Consider the following 17,500-nt stretch of genomic DNA (forward strand, 5'->3'; position numbering starts at 1 on the left):
ATGCAGTATGTAAACTCTTTTACTAATAATTATTATTCACTGTAGTAGGCCCTAATTTTATCAACAACGGAGAAGCTGTTTCTTAATTATGAAAAATATTGCTAGTACTTAGCTTGCGAACATGTGTATATAGTCTAGAGAGAGAGAGAGATAGAGCGAGAGAGATTATCACCCAGACACTAACTTACTATCTGTGGCCAGTGAGCAAATGTACCAGGTAAATCAGTCGTCATGCGAAGGATTTTTCCGCGCATGTTTCTTTTTCTCCGTAAGTGGAAAAGGTCTCGACACCTTTTTTTCCAAACAAACCTTTGTTTCTCTGATTGGCTAAGGCCCGAGTCACGAAATCAAAGCAAGAAATCTCTTGTGAGGTATCCCTACAGTCGTCGACCGCGGGGAAAAAGTGTGGAAGGATGCGATGCTATGGTGTGCTACCTCTCTCGTTCACCTGCTGTAAACATTCATCCCACCAGAATTGTGGATGTAAGAGTTTTATGAAATAATTATCACTGAACAAGAGCTTTTCGCCTACTTAAGATAATCTGTCCCCTTATAGACCACGATTCTGATTCTGCTCTCTCTCTCTCTCTCTCTCTCTCTCTCTCTCTCTCTCTCTCTCTCTCTCTCTCTGTGACACACACAAACATACAAGAAAGGTATGCAGACGTGGAATTTTACCACCGCCAAATTATGAAGCGCAAAAGAAATTTCCCTTTTTATATAACGTACTAAGGTAATAATGAGTTCTATTCATTTGATCCTGAATTACTACAGTGTTACAATGACTAATCAAGATACAACAAGCATTCACATTTAAATAGCATAAAAGGCCACTAAATTTCAATAACAGTTTAGAGAAATATGATGACAAATTCGAAAACAGAATAACAAGATGGGGGGAAGAATAGAAGACAGATGAAGATAACGAATACAAGAAACGCCAGAGAAACCCATGAATAAGGGGAAAAAAGGAAGCCAGAAATGTACACGCCTTTGGATATGAGTTCCATCTTTTTAACTAAGCGTTCTATTTTACACCTCACACGCTATCCAAAACTAGAGCCCCCTCACTTTGCCCAACCAAGAACCTTAGTATTACTTTAAACTGCTGCGAATAATTGAGTTTTCTGTTGTTTGTGCTCCTATTTTGTTCAACTTTTCACGATTACAATCCGAAACTCTCCTCCCGACTCTCCGTATCCTTCCCAATCCACTTCGCCCTTCCACGCGAACACAAATAGCTCCGAGGAGCCCTTTCAACCTTCTTCACGACCCTAAGTGCAGTCATGTCTCCTAGCTCATGACCTACGACCTTTCGTGTCGCTGGATCCCCTACCTCCGTCACGTCTATGGTCTATTTACCCATCATCTCTCTCTCTCTCTCTCTCTCTCTCTCTCTCTCTCTCTCTCTCTCTCTCTCTGTGTGTGTGTGTGTGTGATATTTCCGTGTACTGGTTTAGTCTCTGACGTTCACAGTATTCTGAAGAGATGGCGTTTGAGTCGGTGGGCCTCAATTCATTTTATTTATAAATGTATCTAAAAGCTGCTTATTTGATTACTTCCCTTCGATTTTCCCCGTCTCAATTTATTTGTTACAAAAACCTACATATTAGTTCTACAATAATAAAACGGGTATTTTTTTTATGTTATGAGGTATCTCATTATAATGCGTACTCAGCTTATTAGTAAATCCCAATTCCAAACGTCTCGACCAGAAATTCATAATCTCATTTTCCATAGACTTTTGATAACGATGCACTTTTGTCGATGTTCGTAATTCTGCATAGTTCTCTGAAAGCATGTTACTGGTAATACACTTTCAAGATTTCTAAATTCATCTACTCTTCACAAACGCACGTGAACCGCAAAGGAAAACGTTCTTTGCAGCCTCTAGTGTATAGGCTCATTTACAATTACAACGAGGAAAGTGAAAAACGGAGTGCAAGCTCTTTCGCCTTTATTTCCTAAAGTTAATTGCCGGTCAAGTCTCAAGCCACACACACCTTTTTTCAGATTCATTTTACCTAGAGATTCATATATGTGCATTGCTCCTGCTAAGATACGAACCTTTGCTTTTTGGGTTGCACTAAAACGTAGACGGTTAACTTTTCGACTAAGGTGGCATGGGCACTTGCGCTTAACATATATAATTACCAAAGTAGTGTGAATTCAATATTAATGGGTATTAGTGGCTTAATATTTCAGAAAAAATTTACATATGAATTTGTAACACACACACAAAAATATATATATATATATATATATATATATATATATATATATATATATATATATATATAGCCTATATATATATATATATATATATATATATATATATATATATATATATATGGGTAGATAGATAGACAGATAGATAGATAGATGCAACAGAAGAATTCAGTGGAAAGCGGAGTCGAACAAGGAATAGGTAGACTAGTACTTGGGGAAACATTCTTTATTAAGGCTAGTTTCGATGTTCTAATATACCCCATCATCAGGCATCAAAAAACAAATAAATACAATGAAAAAAAAAATTCACTAAAATACAATAAAATTAAACACGTGAGAACTAACTACCAAAAATTAAAATCGAACAGTACCGTTTAACCTATAAAAGCAAGAGTCAGGAGAGGAATAAAAGATAGAGACAGAAGATAGACACAGAATTTAAAACAAAGCAGCTCAACTGACCGTCCATTATTAGAAAGAATGGTTTTTCTCTGATGTGGCTAGCTCCACATCACTAGACCGGCTGGCAAATATAGAAACAGAATCTACAGTATACTCAGAGGATGGTCATGCCGATGGGAATGTTCACGATCCACTAAATGCTTGTTTGTTAAGTGGCCTGTTTGTTCTAATTGATCGGCCTAGGTGTTCAAAGGCACGGACCCGAAACTGGAGCTTTGATTTACCAATATAAGTTGCATTACAGCAATTACATGTATACTTATAGACATGTATACAGCAACTACATGCATACTTATAGACATGTACAAGCATTTAGTGCCATTCGTGAGCATTCCCATCGGCATGACCATCCTCTGAGTATAGATTCTGTTTCTATATTTGCCAGCCGGTCTAGTGATGCGGAGCTAACCACAAGTGAAACATTATATACCATCAGAGAAAAACCATTCACTCTAATAATGAACGGTTAGTTGAGTTGCTTTGTTTTAAATTCTGTCTATCTTTTATTCCTCTCTTGACTCTTGCTTTTATAGGTTAAACGGTACTGTTCTATTTTAATTCTTGGTAGTTAGTTCTCATGTGTTTAATTTTATTTTATTTTTGTGGGTGTTTTTTCCACTGTATTTATTTGTTATTTTTAGATGCCTGATGATGGGGTATGTTAGAACCTCGAAATTAGTCGCAATAAAGAATGTTTCCTCAAGTACTGGTCTACCTATTCCTTAACACACACACACACACACACACACACACACACACACACACACACACATATATATATATATATATATATATATATATATATATATATATATATATATATATATATATATATATATATATATATATATATATACACTAACTGACCAACCCAGCACTGCCCAGGAAAACTGAAGAACTCAGAAAAATTTTCCTGCACCTCCTTGCACTGACTGTCCGTTTTATCCAGAAATTACTGTGCTGACTGTCCCTTTTATCCAAATATTGCAGTGCTGACTGTCCCATTTATCCAGGTATTACTGTGGTGCCTGTCCCATTTATCCAGGTATTACAGTGGTGACTGTAGTTTTTATCCAGGTATGACTGTACCGACTGTCCCATTTATCCAGAAATTACTGCACTAACTGTCCCTTTTATCAAGATATTACCTTGCTGACTGTTCCATTTATCCAGATATTACTGGGGTGACTGTCCCATTTATCCAGGTATGACAGTGGTGAGTGTAGCTTTTATCCAGGTATGACTGTACTGACTGTCCCTTTTATCCAGAAATTACAGTACTAACTGTCCTTTTTATCCCAATATGATATTGCTGACTGTCCCATTTATCCAGATATTACAGTGGTGACTGTCCCATTTATCCAGTTATTACAGTGGTGACTGTAGCTTTTATCCAGTTATGACTGTACTGATTGTTCCTCTTGTCCAGGTATTACTGTAGTGACTGTCCCATTTATCCAGTTTTTACTGTGCTGACTGTCCCATTTATCCAGATGTTACTGTTGTGACTGTCCTTCTTATCCAAGTACTAATCTACTGACTTTCCCATTTATCTAGGTATTACTGTGCTGACTGTCCCTTTTATCCAGGTATTACTGTGGTGACTGTCCCACTTACCCATGTATTACTGTGCTGACTGTCCCATTTATCCAAGTATTACTGTGCTGACTGTCCATTTTACCCAGGCATTACTGTGCTGACTGTCCCTTTTATCCTGACATTACTGTGGTGACTGTCCCTTTTATCCAGGTATTACTGTGGTGACTGTCCCATTTATCCAGGTATTACAGTACTGTGCTGCCTGTAACTTTTATCCAGGTATTACTGTACTGACTGTCCTTTTTATCCAGGTATTACTTAAGTGACTGTCCATTTTATCCAGACATTACTGTGGTGACTGTCCCCCAGGTATTACTGTAGTGACTGTCCAATTCATCCGTGCATTACAGTTCTGTCTGTCCTTTTTATCCAGGTTCTACTTGGGTGACTGTCCATTTTATCCAGATATTACTGTGGTGACTGTCCCATTTACCCAGGTATTACTGTGCTGACTGTTCCTTTTATTCAGGTGGTATTACTGTCGTAATTGTCCCATTTATCCAGGTATTACTATGCTGACTGTCCCTTTTTTCCAGATGGTATTACTGTTGTGACCGTCGCATTTATCCATGTAATTTATTACTGTACTGTCTGTCACTTTTATCCAAGGATTACTGCGGTGACTGTCCCTTTTATCCAGGTATTACTATGGTGACTGTCCATTTTATCCAGGTACTACTGTGGTGACTGTCTATTTTATCCAGGCATTACTGTGGTGACTGTCCCACATGTATTACTATGCTGACTGCCCCTTTTATCCAGTTATTACTGTGCTGATGTCCCTTTTATCCAGGTATTACTGTTGTGACAATTCATTTTATCCAGATATTACTGTGCTGACTGTCCCATTTACACCCCACTAGCCTAACCACACCCCCAACCTAACTGAAACATCCCCACTAAAACCTAAGCACACCCTAACAACCTGCACTAAACCTAAACACACACCCTGTCAAACATAAACACTTCGTTTTTTTCGTTTTTTAACGTGCTTTTTCCCATTTTTATATGGGGTAAGTACGATGCCTTCTTTTTTGAAGGACTTTGATTTGGCGTTGGGGTAGGCCGTAGCCTCGATCGGCTGCCCTGCCTGACATCACTTAGACCCCGGTAACAAATGTGTACATGTATCATACCAAATCCCCAGCTCCCTTTCTCCCAGCAGTGAGGAGAACTGGACGGTTAGGTTGACAGTTCGAGACGCGTGAGGTGTCTGTTATATTTTTAGAAGATGTTGGAGTGGCTTTGTTTATGTGTGTATTAGTCTGTAACACCCATTTGCTTTCAGCAAACCTATCCATTGATTAAATACATAATCCCGGGGTGTCTACACAGATAGCAAAGTGTCCACCTCTCTGACCAGTCGGCTGCAGATTTGAACCCACGCTACAGACCTCTATGAAGTCCTAGGCTGCTGCTCTACCGACCGAGCCATCGAGGCTCTCCTGTCAAACCTAAACACACCCCCTGCTAAATGTAAACACATCCCCACTAAACCTAAACACACACCCCCACTAAATCTAAACAAACCTCCCACTAAACCTAAACACAAACCTTGATACAGAATTATTAATCACAGGAAAGAAAAGCATTTTCCATAATATATTTCTATGGTACCCAGTACATGAAATGAGGTATGATAAAACCGTAGAGTTAATTTACTACATATGTTACCAAGGGAAGGGGGAAGGGGGATAAGGAAGGGGAAGAGAGTATGGATTTGAAACCTACCCATTATCTAAGTTGGGTAGAATGATGGTCACATCCCAAATTTTGTCTAGATTGGTCAAGTGCTTACCACATAAGTTACAAAGGGGAAGGGGAAGGGGTACAGGTTTGAAACCTACCCTATTATTTAAGTTGGGTCAAATGATGGCCAAGGCCAAATTTTGTCTAGACCAGTTAAGCAGTTACCACATAAGTTACAAAGGGAAAGGGGAAGGGGGTACAAGTTTGAAACCTACCCTATTATCTAAGTTGAGTCAAATGATGGCCACTTGTCAAATTTTGTCTAGATTGGTTAAGTGGTTACCACATAAGTTACAAAGGGAGTGAGGTACAGGTTAAAAACCTACCCTATCATCTAAGTTGGGTCAAATGATGGCCACATGCCAAATTTTGTCTAGATCTGGCAAGTGGTTACCACATAACTTAAAAAGGGAAGGGGGAAGGGGGCGGGAGAAAGGGAAAGGGGAAGGGGGTTACGGGTTTGAAACCTGCCCTATTATCTATATCTGTGCTGGGTCAAATGATGGCCATGTGCCAAATTTTGTCTAGATCAGTCGAGCAGTTACCACATAAGTTACAAAGGGAAGGGGGAAGTGGGATGGGGAAAGGGAAAGGGGTACGGGTTTGAAACCTACCCAGTTATCAAAATTGGGTCGAATGACGACCACATGCCAAATTTTGTCTAGACTAGGCAAATGGTTACCTCATAAGTTATAAAGGGAAGGGGAAGTGGGTACAGGTTTGAAACCTACCCTACAGTATTATCTCAGTTGAGTCAAATGATGGCCACGTCCCAGATTTTGTCTAGATCTGGCAAGTGGTTACCACATAAGTTACAAAGGGAAGGGGGAAGGGGGTACAGGTTTGAAACCTACCCTGTTATCTAAGTTGGGTCAAATGATGGCCACATCCCAGATTTTGTTTAGACCTGGCAAGTGGTTAAAACATAAGTTACAAACGGAAGGGGATGGGGGAAGGGGAAGGGGGTACAGGTTTGAAATCTACCCTGTTATCTAAGTTGGATCAAATGATGGCCTCGTGCCATATTTTGTCTAGATTGGTCATGCGGTTACCATATAAGTTACAAAGGGAAAGGGGATGGGAGAAGGTAAAGGGGGTACAGGTTTGAGACCTATCCTATCATCTAAGTTGGGTCAAATGATGGCCACATGCCAAATATTGTCTAGATCTGGCAAGCTGTTACCACGTAAATTTCAAAGGGATGGGGGAAGGGGAAGGGAGCACGGGTTTGAAACCTACCCTCCTCTCTAAGTTGGGTCAAATGATGGCCATGTCCCAAACTTTGTCTAGATCAGTCAAACGGTTGCCACATAAGTTACAAAGGGAAGGGGGAAGGGGAAGGAGTCCAGGTTTGAAATGTCCCCTATTATCTAAGTTGGGTCAAATGATGGCCACATGCCAAATTTTTTTTCTAGATCGGTCAAGCAGTTACCACATAAGTTACAGAGGGAAGGGAGATGGGGGAAGGGGAAGGGGGTATGGATTTGAAACCTACCCTTATTATCCAAGTTGGGTCAAGTGACGGCCACTTGCCAAATTTTGTCAAGATCGGTCAAGCAGTTACCACATAAGTTACAAAGGGAATGAGGATGGGGGAAGGGAAAGGGAGTACGGATTTGAAACCTACCCTGTTATCTAAGTTGGGTCAAACGATGGCCATGTGCCAAATTTTGTCTAAATCAGCCAAGTGGTTCGGATTTCTATAGCATACAAACATACAAACAAACATCCCCTCTTATATATAAGATACATACACATACATATAAACGGTGTAACATGAGTTTATGCAAATATTTTGGGAAATACAAGAAAAAGTCATTGTGAACAGAAAATGTTCTATCCACATATGCATTTTAAGACTTCGTTTTGTTGGTGAGGTGAAATTTTAAAATAACTGTTATCATTAAACAGGCAAGTAAGATGGCGTACAGAATGTCGGAGTGAGTAGTCAGGGATATGGGGCGGGGGGAGGGGGATGGAGCTAATCAGTTCACTTGTTACTATGCACAGTCTTGCTTTCCCGCCAAGATAAGTGAGTGTGTTCAGTTTACAAGTGTCAAATTCCAGATTCATTTTGGGAGCAAGAAACTGGAGACAATGCCTTTCCATTCCAGTAATGTGAAATATTCATATAGGATGTTTATTTATGGGTTTTGCAACAGTTCCATTTCTAGATTACATGGTTGTGAACTCCACTGTTGTACAAAAAAGAAAATCAAATGTATTCTGTAGATACTGAACAAAGGGAAAAAAAATGCATGCATCATTGAAACCTTCCTCTCCATCAATGGTATTCAGTGGACTCCGATAAAGGAAAGAAAAGCATGCCTAATAGAATCTCCTCTCCATCATAGATAGGCCCATTCATTAAGCATTAATCAAAGATTTAAACATATTATCAAAAATCTCTCCTTCTCCATCAAAAGTACTCATCACACACCAGTCAAAGGAAAAAACGCACCTATAAAACGTTTCGTCTCTGTCAGATTAAAAAGAATGGGAACATTATGGAAAATTCACTTTCTTCATTCTTTCCTGTCAAAGGTAGCCTATTCGTGCAGTAATCAAAAGGGGTAAAAAGCAGACATTGTTCAAAGTGCAGTATCCTCCCTACCTACATTCCCTTGTCATCATGATTACTGTCACTATCACTCATTCACCATAGGCATAGGCCTGGTCCTGACTCCTGATTAAACAATTCTGTGACGAGGCGGCAGGCAGTTTGCACTAGAATTCAACGATCACAAATAAATGTTGCCAAGCAGCATTTACAATACTTTCCCTATATGTAGAACTAATCATTAAAATTAGTTACATGAAGTCTGTTCACAGGTGATTTACTAGTTGAAGGGACTGTAATGTTACATTTTTCAATAATCTGCATCAGAAAATCTTAATTAAAAGGCTAGCAATTGAGTTACCTAATGCACTTCATCAACCCTTCCCCCCATATCCCTGACTACACACTCCGACATCCCATAAGCGCCTGCTTACTTGCCCATTTAATGATAAAGGCTGTTTTAAAAATTCACCTCACCGACAAACGAAGCCTTAAAATGTATGTTTATGGAACATTTTCTGCTCAGAATGACTTTTCCTTTCATTTCCCAAAATATTTGCATAAACTCGTGTTACTCTGTATGTATGTGTGTGTGTATGTATATATATATATATATATATATATATATATATATATATATATATATATATATATATATATATATATATATATATATATATATATATATATATACATCTTCTTCCAAGCATCCCAGCTACCAAACACTTAATTTAAAGCTGAGAAATTAAAATACAGTGCATTGCTTAGCATTGCCTGACAAGGAAGGGAGAAAGGAATATTGGCCCCTCCCTAAATCCGTTAATTGCACTCTGTACATCTCTCCAACTTTCTCTGTTTTAACACATGCCTCTGGGAAGCCCATTGTTTTCAGAACCCGAGGTGGGAGGAGATCAATTTCTGGCGAGAGGCAGAAAAAAATTAAAAGGTGTGCTCCTAGGAACACCTGGAATGGGCTCACCACGAGGCGACCCGTGATTCAAATGAAGTGTGCGCTCATAGGGAAACGACACTAACCTCACCTGCATGAGGAAAGCATCATAATCCCTGACCTAAGGTCTTAAAAGGGCCTCACCAAAGGAATGAGAGTTAGAGACTGATCTGGACGCAAGCAAGTCACATCCACCCTTTGCATTCTTTTGCATTCCGCTTCCTTCAGAGCACCATGCCTCCACCACGTACTCCTATCTTGTAGGGGGGCCTTATTATTCTTACCAGTGAAGCCGTTTCAGCCCCTCCACCGCCATTACCCACGCTGAAGCCACCTCTTCTATAAGGTAAAGTGATCTGTTGCAAAGGTTCTTTTCATCCAGTCACACTGTTTTAATTCTCGCCCTATACTTCCTATTTTCATTTATAAGTGCCACTCTTTCCATATTAACCTTGCCTTGTTGGAGCAGTGTTACGAAAATTCCAGTGTTTGAGTAATTACGTAAAATCGTGTGTTCAAGGCATCCTTGGCACCCTCTGTGCACTGCCTTGTCCTATGCATATTTAACTGTGTCCTAACTGGCCTTTAATTTGTAAATCTCTCTGTTTACAGAGGGATCCTCGTGGAATTCTTCTTTGATTGTGCCTTGCCCTTCGTGAATCAGCATCGCCACATCGATGGATCTACCTTCAAGTGTTCACAGTTATAATTACTCTCCCACGCCTTGCCTGCACGAGTAGTTTATTTCACCTTCTGATTGTTCATTTAATGTAAATATACATAATCTTAAACTTACCCTAAAGTATTTTGTATACAACAGCCTCGTGAGTAGAGCCCTCAGCTCAGTTATATTCTCCCTTTTCTTTGTTTTTTACGATTTCCTGAATCAACGGCAATCAGATATTATACAAATATTGAGGTAAGTAATAAAACCATTCATTTAGTCTATAACTGGCTCATGATAGCTTTTCCCCAGGTTAAATCGTAAAATATATATAAACTCAGTTTACACAGGAAGGAATGTCGCTATTTTTAGGAACATACGAGTACATGCAGGTGTGCACCCGCACAAGAACACTAGTTCTCGTTATTCTTATTAACACACATTTTTATATTAACACACACATAGATATATATATATATATATATATATATATATATATATATATATATATATATATATATATATATATATATATTGTGTCTGTGTATGCGCCAGTACGGAAGTTACGAACTTCTTTCCTGTTTAGAAATAACAAAGACACCAGCAGCAACATGGACATTTGTCTGAGAAATGTAATGCATATTATCTACCATGAATTAAATTACATATGATGTGCACCTAAATATAGTTGTACACAGTCGCGTTCATTTTTTGCATAAGGCTTATGATACTACATGAGACATTCGCATTGCGACATAGGAATAATTCTCCACGACTCTGAGACTGCATCTCGAGGCTATATTTTTTCTTTCGGATTTTTCTTTTCCTATTTCAATGTAAGCTGTATTTGTTCTTTTCTCTTTTCCTTCTTTGGCCCTTCCTTACTGCCCGTCTTTATTCCCCTTTTTATGGTCTATAAAACACTGAACTCCATTGTCCCTCATCGTTGTTTTAGAGTTATCACCATTGCCTTTTTTTCTCTTTATTCCTTCGCCCTTTTTTCCTGTTAACTCGGATTGCAGCTTTATCTGATGTGGGCCTTGTGGAAGAAAAAAAAAACTTCTTTTGCTCTTTACCGCTTTAGAAGGATAAAGAGCTGCATTAGTGAAAAGGTTGGCCAGGCCTTTATTTCGGTTCCTTCTTTTACTTCGCATCTCTTTTCTCTTTGTTCTTTCTTTTGGTGCTGCCTCCCAGAATATTCTGGATTCAATTCAAATTGTAGATATGTGGCTTTGGGCGTACATCAACAATATTCCACTAAAGAAAACAGGTAATATTTTGTCTGTTACAATTTGTCACTAAACAGAATATTTCAAAAAATCTAACTTCAACTACCATTAAAAAAACACATTTAGATAGTGCTATGATCATACTCGTAATTTCTGGGATATTTTATAAACCAAAAATCCAGGTATAATAATTCAAGTAAAATGATCTAACGATTCTAAATTGCGGAAATATTTACAGTAGAGGTAAAGACTTTTCAAATTGTAAATGTAAACAGATACTGGGGAAGAAGTTGGTCTTGTAGAAACAGTTCTACAAGGGCTTTTAAAGTTGAAATTGTTATTTCACTGGACGATTGGTTGAAAGGTAACTAGCTGCGTATAATGGTAATACGAGTGGCCTAGATAGACCTGGTAATTAATTATTAAAAGTGAAATTTAGATGAGAATTATTAACGATTTGCCAGATAAGCAAGAGGCAGGAGTTCAATATAAGGTGTTTCAGACAAGGAGATTATTATATAGATCAAGTGTTTACAAAGGAAACTGTTTCTAAGAAGTCTGGAAAGTGAAAATTTTGCTGGTGACACATGAAGGCTCGAAAATAATTCATGTCGAGTGTAAAGAAACATGCACAGCACATAGTTTCAAGGGTCATTCGGACCTAGGGTACACATGAGGTTTGCATAAAAGACTGTGATTGGTTTGGTATAGCAGGAAGCTTCACTTTTCTCTCTCTCTTTTTTGTCTTTGTGGCTTATTATTAGGTATGTAAATGAAGTGAAGATCGAAGTTACAGAAACTCATAAAATTCTACATATATTAAAATTTGCTGGGTAAGAGACTTATAAAAGTGGAATAAAAATATTTCTTGTTGATAGATAAGGCCGGTAAGAAGTTGCAGAAACTTGCAGAAGATTCTGAAAGTGACTGGAAGAAGAGAAACATAAAGGCATGTATTAACAATACGAATAAGTACGAGTCAGCGTAAAACTTTAACAAGAGATGATGAATATCAATTTGGTTTCTGCGTGAGGAGTAAATGTTACCGATGATACAGACTGAGAAAGGAGTAAATCACAGACTTACTGAGGAAAGGGCAACCTCAGGCATTGTACTGAGACTGGGAAACACAAAGAGCGGCAACAGAGGCAGAAGTTGGATAACCCGGTGGGATGAGAGAACTGAGAGGCACTTTCGTGAGAGCAAGTTTCGGTGATGATAACCAACGAATACAAAAGACTGAAGCTCTTCAATGATAGACGAAGGACGGGGGATTAAAAGGGGCTAGTAATAATATGCAGATCCGAAGAATTCATTTAAGAGTGAACCGTGCTAACGAGCAGCAGGAAAGGAAAAAGTTAAACTCACGGAAACAGAACGGTCACTCACACACATACATACATACTCGTACATAAATATTCATTGTGTGTGTGTCTGTGATAATAAAGTGCACCCATAAAAATACACAAATGAAGTACAAAATAGCGTTATATTTCGGAAGAATTACCTGTACGAAAAGGGAAACATTTCACTATTTTACTCTTCGAACAGCTAATTTTGCCCAAAAATAACGCTTTTATTGAGATAATTTGTTCATCTTATAAGTGTTTCAACAATAATTCTATTATCTTTCTATGAATTTATTTACATGTATATATATGTATATGTAACTATTTACATATACATTTGCGTGCCTGTTTGTATGTATATGAAAGAATGAATGAGTGCATGAATGAATGAAATATATATATATATATATATATATATATATATATATATATATATATATATATATATATATATATATATACATAATATTCCTTCACATACATACAAACATGCACACTTGTTACACACACACACATATATATATATATATATATATATATATATATATATATATATATATATATATATATATATATATATATATATATATGTAAATGTATGTATGTGTAACAAGTGTGCATGTTTGTATGTATGTGAAGGAATATTAGGTGTGTATATATATATATATATATATATATATATATATATATATATATATAAACAGATTCATACAAAGATGAAACAAGTAACTGTATAAACAGTTACAAAAATGAACAAATTAACTTAAGAATACCGTTATATATACACAATGCATGTTAAGAAGGAATAGATCAGTGAAAATTACAAGGTCGAGCCACCAACTCAAGTCAAACAAAGTTACTATATATATGTATATATATATATATATATATGTGTGTGTGTGTGTGTGTGTGTGTGTGTGTGTGTGTGTGTGTAAACATAGCCCTTAAGTAAGCATCTATGAGAAGTGTCAAAATGATCATCATATAAATATACATCTATATATGTGTGTGTACCCGTGTGTGTATGGCGCTTATAGTTTTAGCTCCTAATATCTTTTTATAATCTTTATGTTATCTTTAGTTTATTTAGTAAACTATTTACATTGCTTCCGTAATTTTTTCTTACATAAAAAGATACGTACACACATAAATATACATACGTTATATATATTCTATTTATTCATTTTGACAGCCTTTCCACAGATGCTTACTTTAGAATACAAAAAAAACGTTTGCAAACGCGCACACGTGAACATAAAATTAATATATATGTGAGTATATATATATATATATATATATATATATATATATATATATATATATATATTATATATATATATATGTAAAAGGTACCTCAATATTTATATATATATATATATATATATATATATATATATATATATATATATATATATATATATATATATATATATTCGGTTGCATGTTTAGTGCGTTACCAATTAACTTGTTAAAAGAACGAAAATGAACACTATCAAAATAAGCCAATAACATATCCCATGGAAACACAAAACATTTCTAGTTGTGATATAATGCATTATCAAAATGGTCCAGGACAGCTGTCGAAAGTAAGGCTTTCAAAATACATCACGAAAAAAATAACATTACTGAGTGAATGCCAATGTGTTACCACACACAGACATCATACTGTTCATTCGTATATGCTACAAAAGCGTTCTTGAAAACTGTACAAACACAGAGACAAGGAGAAACCTAGATAAGAGTAATGCAATATTTCGGGGCGCAAAATACTTCCATTTCTATGTAGTATTTTAATGCCAGCTATGCAATTCAAACCAGCAATTTATCATTTTATTTGATTTCGTCTTCTTTAAGGAGGCTGCTGAGATTTCTTTCCTGTCTCTTGCTCTGCTTTGTTGTTCTCTCTCTCTCTCTAATGGAATACGATCTCATATATGTTATTTTTGTAACTGATATACTGATAATTCAATGCTGTAATTTTTTTCTGTTGATTTCTGATGTACTGTAAGTAACTGCTAATATGTAACTTTGTTTGACGTCTTTGGGCGTAATAAATTTATTAAATAAATAATCTCTCTCTCTCTCTCTCTCTCTCTCTCTCTCTCTCTCTCTCTCTCTCTCTCTCTCTCTCTCTCTCTCTTTTGCTTCTACCTTTTCACGACAACCTATATGCGCTCAGGAACACTCATGCAATCATCGTGGACACATGCATGACGGAGACAAGCTTGCAGGGTTGCATGCAGACCAGATGCTTCGCGTGACGAGCACTAGGACTCATTTCCCATCATTATCTCCGTCTTTTCCTTTTGTTTCTCTTCTTCTTCTTCTTCTTCTTCTTCTTCTTCTTCTTCTTCTATACAAACACATATTTTTCAAAAAAATTTACTAAGGACCACTTATCATAACGGCAAATTGCAATATATTTTATTTTCTTATTTGCGATTGGCTACCCAAAACCTTTCATTGTACGCAATTCGAAGGAAGAGTCTTCCCATCTTTCCCTTTAGTCTTATAGTTCTTCTGTAATCTCGTTCTTCCTTGAAACATGTGCATATCCTCCAGCCAATTTAACTTCGGCGTCCGTAGCGAATTCTCTCAAAAATTCTCCCTTTCGTGACGGACACTTCCTGGACTTCGTCACGCTGACCCATGGAAAATGGACTGTCTTCAACTCTAACGACGACTTCTTTGGTCCTTGTAATTCTAATTTCTTCATTTCCTTTTCCTTGTCTATATTTGTGTTTCTTTTCCTTTTCTCGCTTCCTTTTTCGTGACCTGAATTTTATTTTATTTATTCATCGGCCTGTTGAATTGCCAATATACGTAACGTTACCACAAACAAATTGCTATAAAACTAAACGGAGAAACGCTGTAAGAAATATCTTCATCGATTTCTATAATGAAATGTCATTCTACAAAGGCATACGTCCCAGTATTCGATTATACAAATAAATACTTTAACTCGTATAAAAAATTATGAAGAACTTCTCCAGGTTTAATTATGGATTCAGGAAGACGTGCCATGCTTCTTACGAAAAGCGTACTCTCTTCTTCCATAATTTTTCATTAATAACAGGTTTGAAACATTAAAAAAAATAAAAGGGGGAGGGGCTTTCATAACCGCGATATACAGGGTTCCAAAACAGAAGTGAGTAGAGTATGTATCCTGGAGCTGAATCAAGTTACTAAGGATGCTGCTTCTGCTGAGATTATTAGGGGCATAAATTACCGAGCAAGTTTTTTTTTTTTGGGGGGTGGTGAATGAACGAATGAATGATTCTGAGTTATCTGGCATCGTGACAACTGGGCCATTGATGCCGATATCGATTAAATGAACAACATAGCTACTGTAAAAACAATAAACACGTATATATATATATATATATATATATATATATATATATATATATATATATATATATATATATATATATATATATATATATATATATATATATATATATATACTGAAATAATATATTTTTGGGGCAGGGATTTCTTTCTTATTAAGGTTTTCTTGGGGAACTGCTGGTAGGATTACTAATAAATATACATCGAATACTTACAAAAACAAGTATGCACGGCAGATCTACTTTTACGCAAGCATGCATGCAGATATACATGCACACATACATGAACAAGTTTTTTACAGAGTTCTCCCTTAAAAATACAAAATGTTGACAAAACAAACAAAGGGCACTTTACCTTGCTATGGTAGAAGGAAGGCGATTCTGGGCTCTCTTCGGGACCCAACTCTTCCCAGCGTTCCTTGAACCTCTTCTCGTCCTCCTCAATCATCTGTTTGTACTCGGCCTCGACCTCGGGACCCAGCTGAGGCCATAACAAGGACAAAAAGAGAAACAATAAATAAACCAATCAATGACGCGAACATTAGTTGCACAACAAAATAAATAATGACCGTAGCAAAGATGTCCAACAAATGCAGTAACAAAGAAGAAACAGAAAATGAACTAAATAATGGACGAAGAAATAAATGAATCAATTTCACGGGGAAAATAATGAACATAAAAACTGAATAATAAATGCAGAGACACAAACCAAATATCAGCTGCTGTGTCCCGCAGGTGGCGGCCGAATCATAGGTGGAAATACTGGATAAAAGATATGCAGCATACCGTTTTGTGCCTCGACATTAAATCTGTTGCTTTACTTTCTCTGGCTATCATACTAGCTATTTTAGATCATACCTCGACAATACACGTTTATCTTATCTCTCCTGAATCCCACCATGCCAGGTGGGGTTTAAGGAATACGTCAAACACAATGCAACGTTAATGAGGCAACGGCGTACATCTTCTGCTAAGGTCATCAATATTATTCAGTGAGATTGTAGGATACTTTCTCTATAAAGAATTACTTTATTTTATGCGAAGCTTTACAAAGAATGCGAAATGTTTTATTGTATTTTCTCTTACATTCTATCTCTTAACACATTTTCTATTCAAGCTTTTATTGTTGCTGGCGCTGTTGCTTGATCTTACTATACCTGTCGAGACTGTGCCCTGCCAGTCGGTGATACATTATCTAGTTTCTTTTTCATATCTAAAACATTATTATTATGCTTTATTACTAAGTAGTCAATTTTCAAAAATTAACCTGAAAAAAAATATTTGAAAATTTAGACTGTTACTGACACTTACTATTAATTCATCTTCAATCAAATTGAAATTAAGAAAACAAATCATTCCT

General features: G+C 36.8%; 1 protein-coding gene and 1 long non-coding RNA gene across 9 annotated transcripts in view; one reads left to right on the top strand and one right to left on the bottom strand.

Annotated features, from left to right (window-relative positions):
- Nucleotides 1-17,500, top strand: part of LOC136845709 (uncharacterized) — a 257,178-nt gene that overhangs the window by 51,639 nt on the left and 188,039 nt on the right. The gene's annotated exons all lie outside the window — the stretch shown is intronic.
- LOC136845708 (uncharacterized) overlaps nucleotides 1-17,500 on the bottom strand; it is a 191,271-nt gene that overhangs the window by 11,421 nt on the left and 162,350 nt on the right. For all 8 annotated transcript variants that reach the window (XM_067115875.1, XM_067115878.1, XM_067115880.1 and 5 more), the window contains one exon: nucleotides 16,496-16,621. In XM_067115875.1, the coding sequence (XP_066971976.1) occupies nucleotides 16,496-16,621 (126 nt within the window). The remainder of the gene's footprint in view (nucleotides 1-16,495; nucleotides 16,622-17,500) is intronic.

This window comes from Macrobrachium rosenbergii, chromosome 14 (genome assembly GCF_040412425.1).
Source record: "Macrobrachium rosenbergii isolate ZJJX-2024 chromosome 14, ASM4041242v1, whole genome shotgun sequence".
Lineage (NCBI taxonomy): Eukaryota > Metazoa > Arthropoda > Malacostraca > Decapoda > Palaemonidae > Macrobrachium > Macrobrachium rosenbergii.